The sequence below is a fragment of the Somniosus microcephalus genome, chromosome 1 (assembly GCF_052327205.1).
Source record: "Somniosus microcephalus isolate GS21.2 chromosome 1, FLI_Smic_1.0, whole genome shotgun sequence".
NCBI lineage: Eukaryota > Metazoa > Chordata > Chondrichthyes > Squaliformes > Somniosidae > Somniosus > Somniosus microcephalus.
In genome coordinates, this window is record NC_140987.1 from 391,546,559 (window position 1) to 391,568,902 (window position 22,344).

The 22,344-nt window shown below is 46.5% G+C and overlaps 1 protein-coding gene across 1 annotated transcript in view; it reads left to right on the forward strand.

Annotated features, from left to right (window-relative positions):
- LOC147125093 (BCL-6 corepressor-like protein 1) overlaps positions 1 to 22,344 on the forward strand; it is a 100,006-nt gene that overhangs the window by 25,596 nt on the left and 52,066 nt on the right. Inside the window, exon 5 of the mRNA XM_085991614.1 lies at positions 1,669 to 1,749. Within this exon, the coding sequence (XP_085847740.1) occupies positions 1,669 to 1,749 (81 nt within the window). The remainder of the gene's footprint in view (positions 1 to 1,668; positions 1,750 to 22,344) is intronic.

Genomic DNA, 22,344 nt, shown 5'->3' on the forward strand with positions numbered 1-22,344 from the left:
AATTTGGCATTAATTTGACAATCTCACGAAGAAAGGCAACAAGGATTGTGTGGAGGAGAACATTTTAGTCTGAGAAATCCTTTTTAAATTTAGTTTTAGTCTTGCCTCTGGATTTCAAGTTTGGTACATACTCCTTGGAAAATAGAGTCTGAATGGGGTAGAGGAGTAAAGGGATCTAGGGGTACAGACTTACAAATCATTAAAAGTAGCAACACATCATTAAAAGTAGCAACACAGGTTAACAAAGCCATAAAATGTGAAAGAAAGCACTGGGGTTCATTTCTAGAGAAATAAAATTGAAAGCAGAGAGGTTATGTTAAACATATATTGAACCCTGGTTAAAACACACTTAGAGTACTGTACACATTCTGGTCTCCGGCACAGGTACAGTATGCCGAATGGCCTCCTTCTGTGCTGTATCATTCTATGGTTCTATACTACAAAAAGGATATAAAAGCCCTGGAGATGGTGCAGAAAAAATTACAAGGATGATACCAGAATGGAGATGTTATAACTATCAGGAAAGACTGAACAGGCTGGGCTGAAGGGTGACCTAAAGGAGGTCCTTAAAATTATGATGGGGTTTAATAGGGCAGATGTAGAGAAGATGTTTCCATTCGTGGGAGAGTCCAAAACTAGCGGGTCATAAATATCAGGAGAAACTTCCTTACCCAGAGAGTGGTTAAAATGTGGAACTTGCTACGACATGGATTGGTTGAGGCGAATAGTATAAAAATGCATTTAAGGGGAAGCTAGATGAGTACATGAGGGGGAAAGGCGTGGAACATAAACACTGGCGTAGACCAGTTGGGCCAAATGGCCATTTTTTTGTGCTGTAAATTCTATGTAATCGTCAGAAGAAGTTTACTGCTAATTTTAGTTCAGTCTTTTTTTTCATAATTTCCAGTCATATGTTAGTTTCAGTTTTGGAAAAAATACAGACAAAATTATGCTTTTTGCTTTTCGCAGTTTTGTTCCAGTCTTTCAGAATTCTTTTTCAAAATTTTTGTTTTTCAAAATAATATTAATTATTATTTCATTTCTCACACAGCTCACAAAACCGTGACAAATATTAAGAAATAATAAACTGATGCTTGAATTACAGCTGAGACTTCATATGCCTGCTTCAATTTCCAACATCTGTACCAAAAACTGTGTTCTTCACATCCTACGAATAATTTTACTTTTAGTCTCATCTCTTTGTCTTGAATTTTAGTCTCAATTCTAATTTCAGTTATCAAAAGAAATTTAGCTTAGATTTTAATTTATTTGACAAAAATAAATTTTAGTCAGACTGTTTACTTTCTCATTTTAATCACCAGCACAATATGCAAAATGCAACAAATACTACATTGGGGTACAGTAGGGTGCAGCTTTGTGGTTGGATTTAGGGTGCATTTCTGGGGCAGAGCATTAGCAGATTTACTCTGCACCTAGCTGTGCTGTACATGTCCTAGGACAGCAAGACAGTGATACATGGATGGTGAAATAGAAAATGTTCCATTCCCCAGCACTAACATCCCTTAACTTGATGAGTACAAAAAATCACAAATTTTCTTTTAAATATAGAAATCCTGCAGAGCTTGAAGAGGTTAATTATTATATGAAATGTGAAAACATTTTGATGTTCATTATTAAGTGTTGTCTTCTGTTTCCTTTTTCCCTCAGATCTCTCTCTGAGAAAAGGCAAAAATAGTTTTAAGGACTTCATTCCAGTGGTGTTGAAAACCAGGACTCGTAGCCAGTCAGGTGAGTAAACTTTTCTTCAATTAGGAAATTGTGGCAGACCAGGTACGAATCACTAGAATACTCTTGATCCTTATTATCGAAAAAATTTTCACGGAAATATGTGGACACCTCAACAGGCACAATTAGATGGAGAGCTTCGTTTTATAATAAAAATTACAACACAAGGGACATTATATGCCATTGTAGCAAAGTATGTTTGTAAGTTTTATTTTATATTATAGCAATGGCTGTATCTTTCAGCCCACGAGAAGACACACAAGGTAGTATTTTCATAGATCTATTTTTGGGCTTGATTGGGAGCTAAATATTTCCAGGCTATAGGATCTTTAGAAAGGACAGCGAAAATGGGAAAGGAGGGGTAGCAGCAATTTTGATAAAAGATACAATTACAGCAGTAGAAAGAACAGATTTCAATAAGGGTGATCAAGCAGGGGAAACACTATTGGTTGTGTTAAGGAATAGCAAAGGATGCAAGACTCTGGTAGGAGTTATCCACCGACTTCCTGATTGTGATAATGGACTGGGGGATGTATAAATATGGAGATCATGGAAGTATGTAGCAAAAACAATATGGTTATAATGGGAGATTTTAATTTTCACAAAGTGCGAGAAGCAAAATAGCTTAAGTAGTAAAGGCAGTAAATTTCTAGAATGTATTCGGGACAGTTTTATTGGAACAGTATGTTTTAGAACAGACAAGAGAACCAGCCATACTGGATTAAGTGATGAGAAACGAGCCAGAATTAGTTAACAATCTGACAGTTGACCATATTATGATTGAATTTGATACTAGGTTTGAAAGGAAGACGGGAGAGTCACAAACCAAGATTTTAAATTTAAGTAAGGCAAACTTTGAAGGGATGAGAAATGAATTGAATTGACTACGGTAAATTAGGCTGAACTGTTAATGGGTAAACCTACAAACTGGGAAATATTCCAACAAATATTAGGTGTGATACAAAACCAGTACATACAAAAGGCAATGGCTCCACTTGTGTGGTTAAGCAACCATGGTCAACAAATGAGGTAAGAGACAGTATCAAGCTAAATGAAAATACAAATGCAAGGAAACGTGGAAATTCAGCAGACTGAGAGCTATAAAAAGCAACAAAAGCATACAAAGAAAATAATAATAAGCAATGTTCCCTTTAATTTTTTTTGGGTGCGCGGCCCCTTTAAAGGGAACATTGATAATAGATGCACAGTTTTTATAAATATATTACGATAAAGGCCACAGAATTCCCGTGCTTAGCGCCGGCTGTTATGGCTGGTTTGAAGAAAAAATGGCACGCGCCATGCTTCCGGTGCGGGTCGCGCTGGTCGCCATCTTGGGAAGGGCGATAATGTGGCCGTTGCTTGCGTGCGGTGAAAATTCAAATGAGACAGATTGTGACGTCAATCAGCATGTAACGCTGACTTGACGCATGACCTGCCATTTTGGACGTCGCCGCTCCACTGTATGTCATCTCCTAAGCACATGCAGCTGAATGTGCGTTCAGCTACATGATGGATCCCCCACCAGCGCTACTTAAAGGGAAACAATGCAACTTTGAGGTAAGTTGCTTTTTGCTTTTGTAATAGTTTCTGTACAGTTTATTTGAGCAGTACCTTGGTGTAAGATATTCAGAAAGTTGGGAAAGTGTGCAGGGAGATGTGCTGGACGTTGGGAAGGTATGGCTCCTAAAAGGCGGCCTCTGACTACACCACTTGCTCCCAGTCATGGGGGCTCTACTTGCAGTCCTCCATGCACTGCAGCATGACAGGGAGATGGAGCAGAGGCAGCAAAGACAAGCTAATTGCAGAGGCAGGAGGAGCGCTCTCAGCAGGAGGCCTTACCCACCTAGAGTCTTCAGGGAGCACTTCAACCTGCACCTAAGGCAAGAGCAGTGTATTCGGATGCTCCGCTTCACCAAGGAGGTGGCCACAGAACACTGCCACCTCTTGGAACCAGACCTACAGCCTCAGAGCAGGGCGACGACGACACTGCCAGTGGCCCTCAAGGTTACCGTGGCCACAAATTTTTTCAGCAGCAGATCTTTCCAATCTGCAGCAGGCGACATATCTAACATATTGCTGTTCGCCGTCCATCGCTGCATCCGGGAGGTCACAGAGGCTCTACTCCAAGAGAATGGACTTCATTGTCTTCTCTGAAAGGAGAGAAGCAGGAAGAGCACACACGTGGCTTTGCCAGGATACTGGGCTTCCCCATGGTGCAGGGCGCCATCGACTGCACACACATGACTTTGCGGGCGCCGCATATCAATGCTGAGATGTACCGTAACCACAAAGGCTACCACTCTCTTAATGTGCAGTTTGTATGTGACCAAGCCCAGGACATCATGATGGTGAATGCTCAGTATCCTGGTAGCAGCCATTAGGCCTTCACCCTGCACCAGTCTGGTGTGCCAGCAATCTTTCAGCCACCACGTCGAACCCGAGGGTGGCTGCTTGGCAACAAGGGATATTTGCTCTACACCTGGCTGATGACACCCTTCTGCAACCCCACCACTCGTGCCCAGCAATCATATAAGGACAGCCATGCTGCCATGAGGAACCTCATTGAGCAGACCACCGGGTTTCTGAAGCAACGGTTCCGCTGCCTTTTCTGCTCAGGAAGAAGAAGAGGAGGAGAAAGGGAGGAAGCAGCCTGCAAATCCCCGTTCCGGACGGGCTGTCCGTGAGCACATCATCAGACTCCGGTTGCCCTGACTGAAACCCCAGATCCCTGTTGCTCAACATTTCCCCACTTACCATCCCTCTGTCACAGAACATCACAGCATCCTCTTGGGCACAATGCTGATATGAAAGCCACCACAAAACAAACATTCCAAACATAATTTATGAATTAATAATTCCAATATACATTACAAAGTCAACTTATCACCCTTGTGTATTGCCTTCATGTCTGTCTTTCGTGTTCCTTTGCCTATTTCCACTGCTCCTATGCAGTGCTACCCCAGTGACTGCCGCATGGCTAGTGGAAGGTTGCTGACTTCCCGTGGGGCCTTGCAGGGCGACCTTGAGCAGCTCTAGGCCTAGAAGGCCGGGCTGTAGACTGTACCACCTCTGCATGGGCAGCAGCAGCAGTCTGGACTGGCTGGCTGACAGGTAACAGCCAGGGCACTGGCCGAGTGGCAGGGGTGGGAGTATAAATCCTATCATCTTGAGAGAGGGCAGCAGAATCCTGCTTCACAGAGCCACTGCCACTCCCCTGGACGGCACCTCAGCATTCCTAGACCCTGCAAGCTCCTTTCCACACTTGTAAACCCAGCCATGATGGCAGCAGCCTGAGCTTGCATGTCAGCAAGAGGAGACTGCATGAGAGCAGTTTGAGCTTGCATGGCAGCAAACTGAGCCTGCATGGCAGAAGTCTGAGCTTCCATTGCAGCACTCGAACGTTGGGTCGCTTTCAGTTGTGCTGCAATGGAAGCTGTGACATTGCCCATCACACCCAGTATCATGGTTGGGTCCACAAGTTCTCTAATGGAGTTGCCCATCACTTCCATCCTGGAAATCATGGGGCTTTGCGCGGAACATGGAGCCCGTGAAATGTTTGAGGCGAACTCCTCTGTGCTCCTTGACAGTGACAAAAGGCTCTCTGGCGGGCCTGCCATTGCACCAAGCATTTCTGTGTGCATGCCCATCACCCTTCTGAAAGCTGCTCCATCGAAGTCTTCATCTGAGTCCTATGCAGCAGAACTCATGTGCAACCTTACCGTCCGGGGAACTGGCACCTGTGCTACCCCTTGCCCCGGTCTGGCTGCACCTACTCGTGCCCAGTGACTCACCATGTGCAGATCCCGCCCCTATACTACCCTCTAAAGTACACTCAGTGCCATTTTCTGAGCTGGTGCCTGGGAGTGCCAGATAGAGTGATGGTGCCTCTTCTTCTGCAGCACTCTACTCCTCTACTTCTTGCTGAAGAGGTTGGGCTGCTGGCTGTTCTTGGGTATCTGAAAGGAAAAAGGCACAAGGTTCGGGTTGTGGTGAGGGGAGGGGTGGAAAGCAAGATGTCCATGCAGACAACATCATTAGCCTGTAAGTGAGAAGAGATTGTGGGATGATAAGGGGGAAGTGGGATGTGAGAAGAAGGATTAGGTATGAGCATACCCTCATCATCTATGATTTCAGCCTTGCCCTGCACCACGGCCTCAGTGACAGCCCCTCCAACGATCTCCAGCACAGTCTCCTCCATGGGGGTTAGGTTGTGTAGCTGTGCTTGCCCACCGCCTGTTTGTTCCTGCTCTCTCCTGTTGTGAGCCACCTTGGCCTGCAAGAGAAGTGTGTCAGTGAGTGTGGTGTAATATGTGTGGGTGATGTGCCTATCATGGATGAATAGCTTGCATTGTATGCAAGGTGTGAGATATGTGTGTGAGGCCTGCAGCAGTGGTAAGTGTGTGAGGGTGAGGTGAAGCTTTGATTGTGAGGTATGAGTCGTGATTGTTGGTAGGTGAGTGATGGGGGTGTGGTGCATTGATCAGTGTGTGAGGCTACTGGTGCAGTTGGTGGGTTATGGCATTTGAAGGTGCATTCACTCACCTTCACCACTCGAGTGAGGTCATTAAACTTCTTCTGGCACTGGATCCAGGTCCTGGTGGCAACACTCGTGGCACTGACTGCTTCTGCTGTTTCCTCCCACTACCTTCTTACAGTGTGCCTGAAAGGCCTCCAGCCCCCTTGCGAGTACAGGACCTGTCTCCACCTGTACATCTCCTGCACCAAGGCCTCCAGTGCTGCATTGGAGAACCAAGGTACTCACTCTCTCTCCTGTTGAGACATATATTGCTCAAGCTCCACCAACAGTGAGGTCCTTCTGAATCAGAGCACCTCCCCTTTAAGAAGTGCAGAACAGCCTGTGGCCTAGAAATTCGTGAATGCCACAAAAACTGTCGGAGTCACCATGGGCAGATGGTAACGGCTGCCGAAAATGGTGGCGCTGGCAGGACCAAAAAATTGACGCTGGGGACTAATTAACATTGGCCCAGCGCTAAACTCACTGTGCAACGCCGTCCTGGTGGCGTTCGTCCCAGCAGGAGGCCCCAATGTAACGTGGCCGTAGCGTCATTGCAGCTAGAACAGCCCGCCCTGAAAGTGAGGCGGTCATTTCAGAAAGCAGTTTGCTCTCTGCCTTCTGAAATGAAAAAAAAAATCATGTAAAAATAGGCAGTTTTTAGCCCTTACAGCTCAATTGCCTTCTGAAAAAAAATTTACATTAAAAAGAATTCCCAAATGGGAGTCTTCAGCTCTTAAAGCTGAATTCCCTGCCGAACCTTGAAAAATGGGAAAAGTGCTTCATCACTAACACAAATGGCTCAGCGAGCCAGGGAAGGGGCACCCAGGGTCTTGCACACAGTACTCCAGCATTGTGCAGGGGTCAACACTGCAGGAGAGGTCCTCTACCCACAGGGGCCAGGAGTCCCTCCAGAAAGAAGAATGTGGGGCCAGATCACCGAGGCCGTCACAACCAGCAGTGTTGCCCCCACGACCTGAGTCCAGTGACCAAAGAAGCTTCATGACCTCTGTAGTGTATGTACCTTGAAGAAGGAACTATATTCTGCAGCCCCTGTATACTGCAGTACCAGTAGTGACCACCCCTGTATATAAGCCTGCGTAGTAACTTTGTGTAGTAGTTCCAGTTTTGTCTCCATTCAGTAAACACCTGTTATAACCAACTTCTGCAGTCCGTGTCTCAATTACACACGGACATTACATTGGCGACGAACAGATCCGAACTTACCTACAGTTCTGCACCACCTCACGGGGATCCATCCCTGAAGCGAAGTTATTGGCGGTCGAAGCCAGAAGGAAGAAATCCAAAAAGAAAAAAAACAGACAGAGGAAACGGGCGTCGACCGTTGGCAACCGCCCTCTGATTCATCGAATTCAAAGATTTGCAGGAGAGGCTGTCGAAAGCTGGGCTTGGTTCTCCAGTCTATGGTGTTCCAGCTAATCGGGCTGGTGGCAGGTAGTACACTGATCCTTCCTGGGCTGCGGCGGGCTAGAGCTCGATCGGGTGGCTTTTCAACGGGGCCGAGCAGCGTTGTCGGGAAAGAGGAGAGAGAGAGAGAGGGTGCAGCACACAGGGCGCGGCCGGTGCTACGAAGCCGGGCAGCGTACAGACCTGAGAAGAGGGAGGAAAGTGTCCCATAGGGTCTGCTCTGACGACGGGAACAGTAATTAAAATAAAGGAAAAAGAAGTTAGTAGCGCAGAAAGCCGCGAGGAGCTGCAGTTTGCCACGGGGACCGCGGAAAGCGGCGTTGGCAGCAGCGCGGGGGGAAGCGCGCGAAGACCATAGGGCGTCGCCATCAAGGCATAAAAACGCCAGCAACAGCGCTGGCAGCAGCGGAAAAGACAGAAAGCGCGGGAGGCGCCATTTTGTTTAATCGGGGAAGAAGGCAAAGCGCAGGAGGCGCCATCTTAGATCTCCAAGATGCCGAAGACTGGCAATATCACTGCCTTCGATAATGAAATAGAAGACTGGACCACATATGTGGAAAGAGTCGAAGTATATTGCAAGGCAACTGAAGTAGCCGATGAGAAAAAGGCATCGGTACTACTAAACTTAATGGGCGCAAGAACGTACGGCCTATTGCGGAACCTGATCACTCCAGTCAAACTGATGGGGAAGAGTTTTAACGAAATTGTTGATATCCTACAGGAACACCTAAATCCTACACCGCTGCTGATAGCAGAAAGATTTAAATTCCACAAGAGATATCAGCATAAAGATGAGAGCAATGCTGATTACCTTACGGAACTACGCAAGCTATCAAAGCACTGCCAGTTTGGAGCAGGACTGGCAGATACCCTACGGGACAAATTTGTCTGTGGACTCCTGAGTGAAGGAACACAGAAGAGGTTACTCTCGGAGAAAGAGCTGACGCTAGATAAGGCTTTCAGCGTGGCAGTATCGTACGAAGCAGCAGCAAGGGGAGCTGCGGAAATACAGCAAAAGCCACAGGAATACGGCACCCGTGAAATGACACGGGGATTTGAAAAATGTTATCGCTGCGGCAGAACAACCCATGACCAGAAGGACTACTGGTTCAAGGACAAAACATGCAGGCAATGTGGAAAGATGGGACACATTGCACGAGTTTGCAGGTCCGGGAAGAAGACTAACGACAACAAAAAGACTACTAAGGAAAAGTACAGGAAAGTACAAAAGATGACGGACAGTAGTTCCGAAAACCAGAAGAGCGATAGTGAATCCGGGAACAAGAGACTAAGCTGTCTCAAACTACACAACGTAATCGCAAAAGAGGATCACCGAACCATTTGGGTCACCCTCACGATAGCAGGGTCCCAAGTCAAAATGGAATTGGATACAGGATCAGCCCTGACCGTCATGAATCGACGAGACTACGAGCGGCTATTCTCACACATACCCTTGAAAGACACATCCATTGTCTTGAAGACATATACGGGGCAGAAAGTATACCCCAGAGGGAAAATAAGGGTGCCTGTCGAATACAACGGCAAGGAAATACAGAAATTGTATCTGTACATACTGCAAGATGGTGGACCACCGTTATTGGGACGTGAATGGATCAGAAAGATAAGTTTAGACTGCCACTCCATTCAGGCACTGACTGTGGCTGGTAAAAAGGATGACGACGTCACACCTGGACGATTGTCAAAAATCTTAGCTAACGCTAAAGAGGTATTTCAACAAGGACTGGGAACTCTTAAAGGCATAACCGCCTCGATAAAAATAGGAGAGAATGCAATTCCCAAGTTTTTCAAAGCAAGACCGGTACCGTATGCAATTCGCCCAGCCGTCGAGGCAGAGCTGGAGAATCTGGAGAATGCAGGCGTGTTATCTAAGGTAGACTGGAGCGAGTGGGCGACACCCATCGTTCCTGTCATGAAGAAAACGTTAAACAATAAGTCTGAGGAGCCAAGGAAGGTTCGCATCTGTGGGGACTTCAAGGTGACTGTGAACCCAGTCCTTCACACAGTACAGTATCCTCTTCTGAGGATAGAAGATATTTTCGCCTCACTATCTGGAGGGAAACGTTTTACAAAAATTGACCTAGCGCAAGCATATTTGCAGATGGAGGTTGAAGAATCCTCTAGGAAATATCTCACGATAAACACTCACAAAAGTCTTTACCAGTATAATCGACTGGTATTCGGAGTAGCATCAGCTCCGGCTATATGGCAAAGAGCAATGGAACAAGTCCTGCAAGGGATTCCGGGGACTCAGTGTTACTTGGACGACATCCTAGTGACAGGTGAAGATGACAGTGAACACCTTGCCAACCTAGAGCAGGTGCTCACTAGACTAAGAGAGCATGGGCTACGAGCCAATCGCCCCAAGTGCGAGTTTTTTAAGAAACAAATATCGTATTGTGGCCACGTGATTGATGAAGAGGGGTTACATAAGTCCCCTGACAAAATTGAAGCGGTAGTTAAGGCTCCAGCGCCTGAAAATGTGTCGCAACTGAGGTCATTCCTCGGATTGGTGAATTACTACCATAAGTTTTTGCCGAATTTGTCCACAATTCTGCACCCACTGAACGCCCTGCTACAAACTGGAGTAGCATGGAAATGGAGCGATGAATGTCATAGAGTCATAGAGTCATAGAGTTTTACAGCACAGAAAGAGGCCCTTCGGCCCATCGTGTCTGCGCCGCCCAGCCATCCCTGTCCAGTCTAATCCCATTTTCCAGCATTTGGTCCATAGCCTTGTATGCAATGGCATTTCAAGTGCTCATCCAAATGCTTCTTGAATGTTGTGAGGGTTCCTGCCTCCACCACCCTTTCAGGCATTGAGTTCCACATTCCAACCACCCTCTGGGTGAAAAAGTTCCTCCTCAAATCCCCTCTAAATCTCCTGCCCCTTACCCTGAATCTATGCCCCCTTGTTATTGACCCCCCCACTAAGGGGAAAAGTTCCTCTTTATCTACCCTATCTATGCCCCTCATTATTTTGTACACCTCAATCAGGTCCCCCCTCAGCCTTCTCTGCTCCAAGGAAAACAACTCCAGCCTGTCCAGCCTCTCTTCATAGCTGAGGCGCTCCATCCCAGGTAACATCCTGGTGAATCTTCTCTGCACCCTCTCCAAAGCAATCACATCCTTCCTATAGTGAGGCGACCAGAACTGCACACAGTACTCCAGCTGTGGCCTCACCAGCGTTTTGTACAGCTCCATCATAACCTCCCTGCTCTTATATTCTATGCCTCTGCTAATGAAGGCAAGTATCCCATATGCCTTTTTAACCACCTTACCTACCTGCTCCGCTGCCTTCAGGGATCTATGTACATGTACACCAAGGTCCCTCTGACCCTCTGTACTTCCTAGGGTCCTACCACTCATTGTGTATTCCCTTGCCTTATTTGTCCGTCCAAAATGCATCACCTCGCACTTTTCAGGGTTAAATTCCATTTGCCACTTTTCCGCCCATCTGACCAACCCGTTTATATCGTCCTGTAGCCGGAGGCTTTCCTCCTCGCAATTTACCACCCCACCAATTTTCGTGTCATCTGCGAACTTACTGATCATACCTTTTACATTTTCATCCAAATCATTTATGTAGATCACAAACAATAAGGGACCCAGCACCGATCCCTGAGGTACCCCACTGGACACAGGCTTCCAGTCACAAAATCAACCTTCGACCATCACCCTCTGCCTCCTGCCACTCAGCCAGTTTAGGATCCAACGCGCCAAGGCACCCTGGATCCCATGGGCTCTTACCTTCTTGACCAGTCTCCTATGCGGGACTTTGTCAAAAGCTTTACTGAAGTCCATGTACACCACATCCACAGCATTTCCCTCATCCACCCCACTAGTCACCCCCTCGAAAAATTCGATCAGATTTGTTAGACATGATTTACCCTTGACAAAGCCATGCTGACTATCCCCGATTAATCCTTGCCTCTCCAAGTGGAGATTAATTTTGTCCCTCAGAATTTTTTCCAATAATTTCCCCACCACAGATGTTAGACTCACTGGCCTGTAATTCCCTGGTTTATCCCTGCTACCCTTCTTGAATAATGGTACTACGTTAGCTGTTCTCCAGTCCTCTGGTACATCCCCTGTGGCCAGAGAGGTTCTGAAAATTAGTGTCAGAGCCCCTGCAATCTCCTCCCTTGCCTCCCACAGCAGCCTGGGATACATCTCGTCCGGGCCTGGGGATTTATCCACTTTTTGGCCCGCTAAAACCGCTAGCACCTCCTCCCTCTCGATGCTAATATGTTCAAGTATGTCACAGTCCCCTTGCCCGATTTCTATGTCTGCATCGTCTTTCTCCATAGTGAACACAGATGCAAAAAATTCATTTAAAACCCCGCCTACATCCTCTGGCTCTACACACAGATTGCCACTTTGGTCCCTAATGGGCCCTACCCTTTCCCTGGTTATCCTCTTGCCCTTAATATACTTATAAAACATCTTAGGATTTTTCTTTATTTTGCTCGCCAGTGTTATTTCATGGCCCCTCCTCGCCCTCCTAATTTCTTTTTTAAGTATGCCCCTGCACTTTTTATACTCCTCTAGGGCTTCTTCTGTCTTTAGTCTTTTGTAACTGCCAAAAGCCCCCCTCTTATTTCTAATGCATTTCTGTATATCCCTTGTCATCCAAGGTTCCCTTTGCTTGTTGGTCCCACCCTTGACCTTTACAGGAACATGTTGGCGTTGTACTCTCTCTATTTCCCTTCTGAAAGTCTCCCACTGTTTTGATGTGGATTTTCCTATAAGCAGCTGCTCCCAGTCCACTTTGGCCAGATCCTGCCTTATCATATTAAAATCGGCCTTCCCCCAATTTAGAACCCTTATTTCCGGGCCGTCTTTGTCTTTTTCCATGACCACCTTAAATCTCACCGAATTATGGTCACTGTCGCCAAAATGCTCTCCTACTGACACTTCCACCACTTGCCCGGCTACATTCCCCAGAATTAGGCCTTTCAGAATTGCAAAGGCCTGATCACTTCAAGAGAAGTATTGGCTCACTACAACCCATCACTACCGATAAGACTGGCGTGTGATGTGTCTCCCTACGGCGTTGGAGCGGTACTGTCACATAAATCCCTTGATGGTTCAGAGACGCCGATAGCTTTTGCGTCACGCTCGTTAACTGCAGCCGAGCGTAACTACGCCCAGATTGACAGAGAGGCCCTCAGCCTGGTGTGGGGGGTGAAGAAGTTCAATCACTACCTGCACGGACAGAAATTTACTCTACTAACTGATCATCAACCTCTTGTCTCCATTTTCAGCCCTAAGAAGGGCGCCCCGATAATGACAGCACAACGGCTACAGAGGTGGTCCCTTTTCCTAGGGGCACACCAATATGACATCGAGTTCAAAGGAACTAAACAGCATGGGAATGCTGATGGATTGTCGCGCCTACCGTTGCCGACGGTGGAAGAAGCACCTGCAGTGGATCCTGTGGAGATATTCCACTCGACCATAGTCGAATGTCTACCTGTGACGAATGCAAACATAGAAAAGGAAACACGAAATGACCCGACACTCTCCAGGGTCTATGATTTAACGGTGAAGGGATGGCCAGCACATGGCGAACCACTGTTGCCAGCATTCTCGCCGAGAAGAGAACAGCTGTCAGTGTGCCGAGGAACCTTGATGTGTGGATCCAGAGTAGTAATTCCACCCAAATTGAAGGATAGAGTGCTCAATGAGCTTCATGAGGGTCATCTGGGAGGGGTAAAAATGAAGAACTTAGCCAGAGCGTTTGTGTGGTGGCCGGGAATCGATAGAGAAATCGAAGAGATGACCAAGAGCTGTACAGGATGCCAGAAGGTCCAAAACGCCCCACCACAAGCCCCTCTACATCCATGGGAGTGGCCCTCATCTCCATGGCAAAGGGTACACATTGATTTTGCTGGTCCATTTATGGACTCGATGTTTTTAATTGCGGTGGATGCACATTCAAAGTGGCCAGAGGTAATAAAAATGTCCTCAACCACCACAGAAAAAACTATCACAGTCTTACGAACCATATTCGCCAGAAATGGGCTGCCTGAACAGATTTGCTCCGACAATGGACCACAGTTTGTGTCTGAAGAGTTCCGGAGGTTCTTAAAGAACAATGGTGTTAAGCATTACTCGTTCAAACATTCAAGAAGGCTATCAAGGCAATGTGTAATGAAGACATACCCCTACAACACAAGGTGGATAACTTCTTGTTTGCCTACCGGAATGCGACACATGCGGTTACCAACCAAACTCCAGCCATGATGTTCTTCAATCGAAGACTAAGATGCCGCTTGGATTTGGTTAAGCCAAACATCAGAAGAGATGTGGAGGACAGGCAGTTTCAGAATATGAATGAAAGGCCAACAGGAGTTTCAAGATAGGTCAACCAGTTTTGGCCCGGGACTACCGCACAGAGAAATGGCAGCCAGGAACGATCTGCACATGGCAAGGACCTCTAATGTATACCGTGGACGTTGGCGAGAGCATTGTAAGACGCCATGCTGACCAGATTCTAGAGTCACTGGAAAACGTCAAATCTACACCACGATCCTATACACCTGGTGATGAAACCGAAGTACCAATTGCATTTACCTCAGAATTGGTGATATTGGAAGCAGACGAACCAAACAACGACGTTGATCCCGAATCAACTTTGCCAGAAGAACCTGATACCCCAAAGTGGCGTTATCCGGACAGAATCAGGAAGCCTCCTCAAAGACTGAATTTATAATTGATTAACTTCAGCTAATGTATATAGCAAGTGTAATTGTAAATATGTTATTTAATTATTAATCGAATGTTATGTACTGTTTAGCTAAAAGGGGAGGAATTGTAGTGTATGTACCTTGAAGAAGGAACTATATTCTGCAGCCCCTGTATACTGCAGTACCAGTAGTGACCACCCCTGTATATAAGCCTGTGTAGTAACTTTGTATAGTAGTTCCAGTTTTGTCTCCATTCAGTAAACGCCTGTTATAACCAACTTCTGCAGTCCGTGTCTCAATTACACATGGACATTACAACCTCAGACCAGTGATCAAGGTCAGTGAATGTATCTTCAAAAGCCGTCTCCTACCAACTACACCACAAGCCTCACACACTTCTCACTGATCTCGCACTCGATTTCACACTTCCAGCTCCTCAAGGTCGACCAGCAAGGCCATTTGCAGTGTCCCCCACTGAAAGTCAGCAGCCTTCTATCAGCCATGCTGGAGCCAGTGGGGAAGCACTGCGTGACATCAGTGGGATAGAAAAAGCACACAAGACAGTCACTAAGGGAATACATATGGGTGATTAGTTGATTTCTTTATTGAAACTTTGGATTGGAAAGTTTGCTTTGTAGTAGCTTTTATTTCAGCATTGTAGCCAAGAGGACGCTGTGATGGTCAGTAACAGAGGGAAGGTAAGGTGCAGGACAAATGTTGAAAGTGGAATTGGGGTTGTGGTCACTGGTACCGCAGGCAGATGATTCCATCCCGGATATCCCAGCCAGAAAGGGGCTGTCTGGGTTGCACCCCTCCTTCTGCGTCTTCCTCTTTTGCTTCCTCCTCTTCTGCTTCCTTCTGCACCTTTCTCTTCCCTATGCGAGCAGATGCTTTAAATCTGAAATGAAAGCATAAAATGTTGGAAATACTCAGCAGGTCAGGCTGCATCTCGATCTGAGACGTGAACTCTGTTCTCTCTCCACGGATGCTGTCTGACCTGCTGAGTATTTTCAGCATTTTTTATCTTAGAGGCCTTCCTTTACCATCCAAGGCCTTGCAAGCATCCAGCAGCAGTCCCTGCACACATTAAAAAAACGTTTAACATGTATTGCACCAAGCCACTACTTCAATAAAATTTAAAATATCCAGTCCAAAAGCTTAAATGCAAACATACCTGAAAGATGCCTGTGTCCCTTTAAGAGGTACTGACAGTGGGGTAGATTTTCCTGAAGGAGGCGGGACTTCAACTTTCGGGCTTTAGTCCCGCCTCCATCGACGTCCGGCCAATCCGCGCGATTTTCCCTTGATTGACCTAGTTGAGCCCACCCAACGGGCTCAGCAGGCCAATTAAGGGCCACCCGGCAACAGGTGACATCACAGACTGAAATTTCATCTGTCAAGAGTTCTTGACAGATGAAATATCAGTGTTTCACAGCTGTTTGAAGCTGTCAAACACTGACAGTCTGACTTCTAACCTGAGTCCTTCTACACAGACTCAGTTAGAACTGTCACCGGCAATGAAAGCTGAGGCTGTCACTTTTGACAGATTGCAGCCATTCAGTTTTCAGTTCCGGCTGAGTGATGGACTCCCACAGCCTAGAGGAAGAAAGGCTGTGAAGGTAAGTATAGGTAATTTAAACTTCTTTACACACTTTAGACACACCAAACACACTTACCTTTGCACTCATGCACCCGTCACTCACCTGAACATCGACATCGCGACCCCTCCAAGTCCTTCAACCCGACTCCTCTAACCTGGCGTGGTTTGGAGCTGTCGGGAATCCCACACGACACCCCTCAAAATAGGGATCAGGCTAAAAACTGCCTGTTAACTACCTGTTAACAGGCAGTTAATTGGCACTAATCCCTTCCCGCCTCGGGTCGGCGGGTCCCAGTGCGTACCCGCCTCCTCTGAAACTTACGTGGAGGCGGGTTTTGGGTGGGATGGTGTCGGGACCCCCGAATTCGGGATTTCCACCCCCCCCCCCCCCCCCACACGCCCGAAACCCCGCCTGACGGCTCCAGGAAAATCTACCCCAGTGTCTCTGTCAGTCTGCTGAACGCTCGGATTTTAGAGCGAGCTTAGGACCCAGCGCTGAACTTAGCGCTAAGGTTGAAGTTTGCTGAGGTGACGTTAAGTCGACGTTGTACACCGACTTACATCACACTCTCTTCATTTACATGTCCAGGGCCAGCGCTGCTATTAACCCTTGGGGAACCGGAGGTGCCTCATCTCAACGGCAGAGATGACAGAATGGCTGATGCATTCTCAGATGCAGCAGCCATCTGCTTTCTGCTGAGGAAAGATGTTTTGGTGAGTCTTTGTGCAAGGGCTCACCTTAGAACAGAGATTGTCAGTGTTTGACAGCTTCTCAAAGTTGTCAAACGCTGACAATTCATCTGTCAGAAGTTTTTGACATATGAAACGTCATAGGCTGACGTCCTCTGTCACTGGCTTTCCCTTAATTGGCCGGCTAAGCCCGCAAGGCGGGCTTAACGAGGTCAATCAAGGGAAAATAGCGTGGGTTGGCTGGTTGTCATTAGGGGCAGGACTGAAACCCGACAACCAGCAGTCCCGCCCCCAACGCACCCCCATTGACAAAATCCTGCCCAGAGTGGCTGAGTACTTAGATAAGTATGAGCTGCTTAAAGAGAGTCAGCATGGATTTGTGAAGGGTAGGTCATATCTGACTAATTTAGTTAAATTTTTTGAGGAGGTCACCAGCATGATGGATTAGGGAGTGTCTATAGATATTATCTATATGGACTTCCAGAAGGTACAAAAAAGTAAGCAAAAAGGCTATGTTGTAAGTGATGCTTTAGTTGTACAGAACCTTGGTCAGACCCTATCTGAGTACTGCATTTAGTTTTGGGCACTGAAGCTCAGGAAATATATATTGGCCTCGAGAGGAGGTACAGCACAGATTCACCAGAATGTTACCAGGGCTTAAAAGGTTATATTATGAGAACAGATTGCATAAACTTGGCTTGTATTCCCTTAAGTTTAGAAGGTTGAGGGGTGATCATATTCAGATCTTTAAAATGATAAAAGGATTTGAAAGGGTAGATATTGAGAAACTATTTCCTCTGGTGGGGGGAATCGAAAACAAGGGGGCATAATCTTAAAATTAGAGCTAGGCCATTTAGGAGTGAAATCAGAAAGCACTGTTTCACACAGAGGGTCGTGGAAATCTGGAACTCTATCCCCCAAAAGGCTGTGGATGCTGGGTCAAACAACATTTTCAAGATTGCTATCAATAGACTTTTGTTTGGAAAGGGTATTGAGGGATATGGAGCAAAGATGTATAAATAGAGTTGAAGTACACATCAGCCATGATCTAATTGAATGGAGAGGGAACAGGCTTGAGGGAATGAATGTCTCATGGTTAACGTCTCATTCGAAGGACAGCACCTCCGAAAGTGCAGCACTCCCTTGGGCAAAAATCTGGATTTTTGAAAGGTAAGGGAGTCAAGGGTTATGGGGAGTGGGCAGGGAAGTGGAGTTGAGGCCAAGATCAGATCAGCCATCATCTTATTGAATGGCAGAGCAGGCTCAAGGAGCCAAATTACCTACTCCTGCTCCTACGTCTTATATTCTAGTATTGCACTGAAGCAACAGCCTAGATTATGTTCTCAAGTCTTCAGAATGGGGCTTGAACCCACAACCTTCTGATTCAGAGGCAAGAGTGCTACCACTGAGCCAAGACTGACACCATGAGCTTCTTTGAATACTTGTTTGTAAATGCCTGCAGTACCTATTACTCTGTTAACTGAAATAGCATTTCAATTTGTCTATCATGCATGTGTGACACGATGGGTGCTATTTATAGTGAGTTTAGCAATCAGATTCCCACAAGTCCCTCAAAGTGCTTTCTGAAATTTTTTTCATCCGCCATTATTTTGCAATAACTGAAATTTCTAATGTACAAAATAAGGGTTTAAATAAAAATTTTAAAATGCACATTTCACAATAACATGATTTAAATTTATCAATTGAAATGTCTGTTGTGTCTTTTATTGCTTTCATGAAAGTTTTTACTTGAAGGCCACAGGCTCTTCCAAAAGTTTGGACTGATGCTATGAGTTGAATTTGGATTGTGCAGTTTGAGTAAGTGCAGTTCACCTAATTGCCCCAGGATACATTGCTACTATTCAGCCAGCTGCACTGGTGGTTTAGTTTTCTTTAGATTCGAAAAATTTATGCTCTAAAATTTTTCAAAATTATTTGAAGAAAAGCTAGACGTCAAATTTCATAATCTTTATTTCAGTTAAAATTTCTATGGAGTTTATTTTTCAACATGCATACTTTTTTTTAATACAGAGGCTGTTTGCGTCTCTGGTATTCCTCACCACCCACATTTCCCTACCCCTTTCAAACCTCACTTCCTTCTTTATCTGTCCCTGGAAAAAATTCTTCCACAGATCCCTTACAACTGCTTGTGGTAAACCACTGTCATACCTGTCTGTGTCTGTATGTGTATTCCACTAGGTACAGGTCTGGACATGCCTCGGCTGACTCCTCCCACTATTCCAGGTATATAAGTGACTACCTCCCAGTCCCTTAGTATTCTGGACTGGTCACTGCTCTTTCAAAATTCCAACTGCCGAGCCTTTGGCCCTCCATTCACCACAATACTTCCTTGTCCACCTTTGATGCCCTGGTCCCCAGAAAAAACCTTCACTCTCTCCTATCCTGGTCGATCCCCTTATATGGCCCCCATATTCATCCCTTCAAGTCCATGGGGTGCAGATTTAAGCATATCTGGCACACAGCTGGTTTAACTATCCATCACCAATTCTGATTGCATTATTTCAAGATCTATTAGGCCGCACTCCCCTCTGCCAAAACCACACACTACTCCAAAGTCATCTTAGAAAACAAAGATAACCCCTTGCTTCTTTTCTCCAGTACCAATCATCTCATTAAACCCTTTTCCCCTGCCCCCTCCACCTTCACATCCAGCAAGTGTGAAAAATTCACACTTTAGAATCTCTAATCTCTAAAATTGAGACCATCTGTTCAGCTACCTCTGCTGCATCCTCTTTACCATGCCCATCAACCCAAATGTCTCCCCAGGGTCCAGGTCTAGACCTGTGGTTTTTCTCCATTTTCTCTCCTATTTCTCCTCAAGCTCTCTTGGAGCTCATTTGTCCATGAGACCCACCTCCTGCCCCTTTGACCTCATTCCCACTAAACTGAACACCCATCTTCCCTTCCTGCCCCCTATGCTGGCTGACATTGTAAATAGTTCCCTCTGTTCAGGTACGGACTCCTCCATTTCAGGACAGCCATTATCAACCCCTCCTCAAAAAACCTGCCCTTGATCCCTCTGTCCTTGTAAACTACAGCCCCATCTTCAACCTCCCTTTCCTCTCCAAAATTCTTGAACATGTTATTTTGAATTTCTCCAATCAGGTTTCTGTCCCTGCCACAGCACTGAAACGGCACTAACCACAGTCACAAATGACATTCTCTGTCACTGTGATCATAGTGCATTATCCCTCCTCGTCTTCTTCGACCTCTCTGTAGCCTTTGACATGGTCAACCACACCATCCTTTTCCAATGCTTTTCCTCCGTTGTCCAGATCAGTGGGATTACCATTGCTTGGTTTCACTCTTACCTATACAGTCATAGCCAGAGCCTCTCCAGCAGTGGCTTCTCTTCCAACCCCTGCACTGTTAACTCTGGAATCACCCAAAGATCTATCCTTGGCCCCCTCTTTTTCATCATCTATATAGTTGCCCCTTGGTAACATCACGGATTCGTGGGGCTGGATTTTGTCAATGGGGATGTGATGGAGGCGGGACTCCCACTTTTTGGGTTGTAGTCCAGCCTCCATCGACTTGTGGCCAACCCACACTATTTTCCCTTGATTGACCTTGTTAAGCCCGCCCAGCGGGCTCAGCAGGCCAATTACGGGACACCTGGTTACTGGTGACGTCAGTGATTGATATTTCATCTGTCAAACACTGACAATCTGTCTTTTAACTTGAGTCCTTCCACTCAGACTCAGTTAGAGAGCTCTCCAGACCAGAAAGCAGAGGCTGCAGCTTTTGACAGTTCAGCGGCCATTCTGCTTTCTGTGCCGGTGAACTGAGGGACTCCTGAGAACTGAAGGAAGGAACCCTGCAGGAGAAAGTAAAGTAAAACTTAATAAAACATTTTACACTTACCTCACACATGCACCCATCACTCACCTGCACAATGGACATCTCGACCCCTCCAACCCCTTCAGACTGACGGTCCGCCTCGCTAACTTGGTGTGGTTCGGAGCCGTCGGGAAGCCCACACTTCAGGGCTAAAAATAGGGATTAGGCAAAAAACTGCCTGTTAACTACCTGTTAACAGGCAGTTAATTGGCACTAATCCCCTTCCCGCCTCAGGGAGGCAGCTCCCAGCACAGGTCAGATACCCACCTCCTGGGACATTGTCACGGAGGCAGGTTGGGGGCGGGATGGGTTCCTGCCCCCGATTCTGCAATTTTCCCACCACTCCCGCCTCCACGGGGCTTGGAAATTTGAGCCCATGGAGTCAGCTTGCACATGTACACTGATGAGCTCCAGCTCTACCTCTTCCCCCAACTCTCTCAACCCGTTCAGTGCCTCTGTCTAGTCAGGTTGCTTTCCCGATGTCCAGTCTTGGATGAGCCGCAATTTCCTCCAGTTAAACAGTGAGAACGTGGAATCAATCATCTTTGGCCCCTACCAGAAACATCATACCCCTCACTACTAATTCCACGCTTCTCCACGGCCATTGTCTCAAGCTAAACAAGACTGTTCCCAATTTTAGCATGCTATTTGACCCTGAGCTGAGCTTCTGACCCCATATACATTCCATCACAAAGACTGCCTACCTCCACCTCTATAGCATCTCTTGCCTCCACCCCTGCCACAGCTCATCTGTTGCTGTGCCTTTGTCATCTCCAAACTTGCGTAATCCAATATTCTCCTAGCTGGCCTCCCATTTTCCACTCTCAATAAATTTCAGCTCATCCAAAACTCTGTTATCCTATCCCACACAAAGTCACACTCACCCATCACTCTGTCCTTGGTGACCTGCATTGGCTCCCATTCCCACTATGCTTCAAATTTAAAATGCTTATCCTTGTGTTTAAATCCTATCATGGCCTTGTCGCTCTGTATCTGTAACCTCCACCGGCCATACAACCTCCCCATAACTCTCCCTCTGACTGCCCTCTTATGCACCACCCATTTACCCCACCATTGGTGTTCGGGCCTAGGTCCCACACTTTACAATTCCTCCCTAAACTTCTCTACATCCCTCTCTTCCTATAAGGATCTCCTTAAAACCCGCCTCTTTGACCAAGCACTTGGTTAGCCATTTTACTATCTCCTCCTTTTCTCAGTGTCTATTTTTGTCGTCTTCCGTCTCTGTGAAGTGCCCTGGGATGTTTTTCTACATTAAAGGCACTATATAAATGCAAGTTGTTACTGTTGTGTGTGACAGGAAATCTACTGATTGCATGGGCTGTTTGTGTGTGGGGGGAAAAAGAGACTACTGATTACATAATTGTTATAAATTTAGTTTTGTGTTCTATACACTTCAGAAAGTGCATTAAGCTAAGAGAGAAACAGTGGGAGTTGACAGCAACGCTGCAGGGATGCCTTCGTCGAAGGTCAGATAGATTTTAATTTTCAGGTCTCATTTGCATGCTGCCGCTCAGCTTCTAACCCATTTTGGGCAGTAAGCAAAAATTGAACAGTGAAGTGGGGAGCAAGGAGGGGTCATACGAAGAGCAAGCACCAAGTTAGAGGGCCTGGCTGGCCTTGCGACAACCTTACCCGACGGGCGGCCACATGGACGCCCCACTCAGGGGTGTGTTGAAGCGCCATCGGGGTCCCATGTACATCATGGGGCCTTGATTTGCATTTATCCACTGCCAAAACCAACAAAGTTAAAAGGGGAATAGCGTGGGAAATGCAGG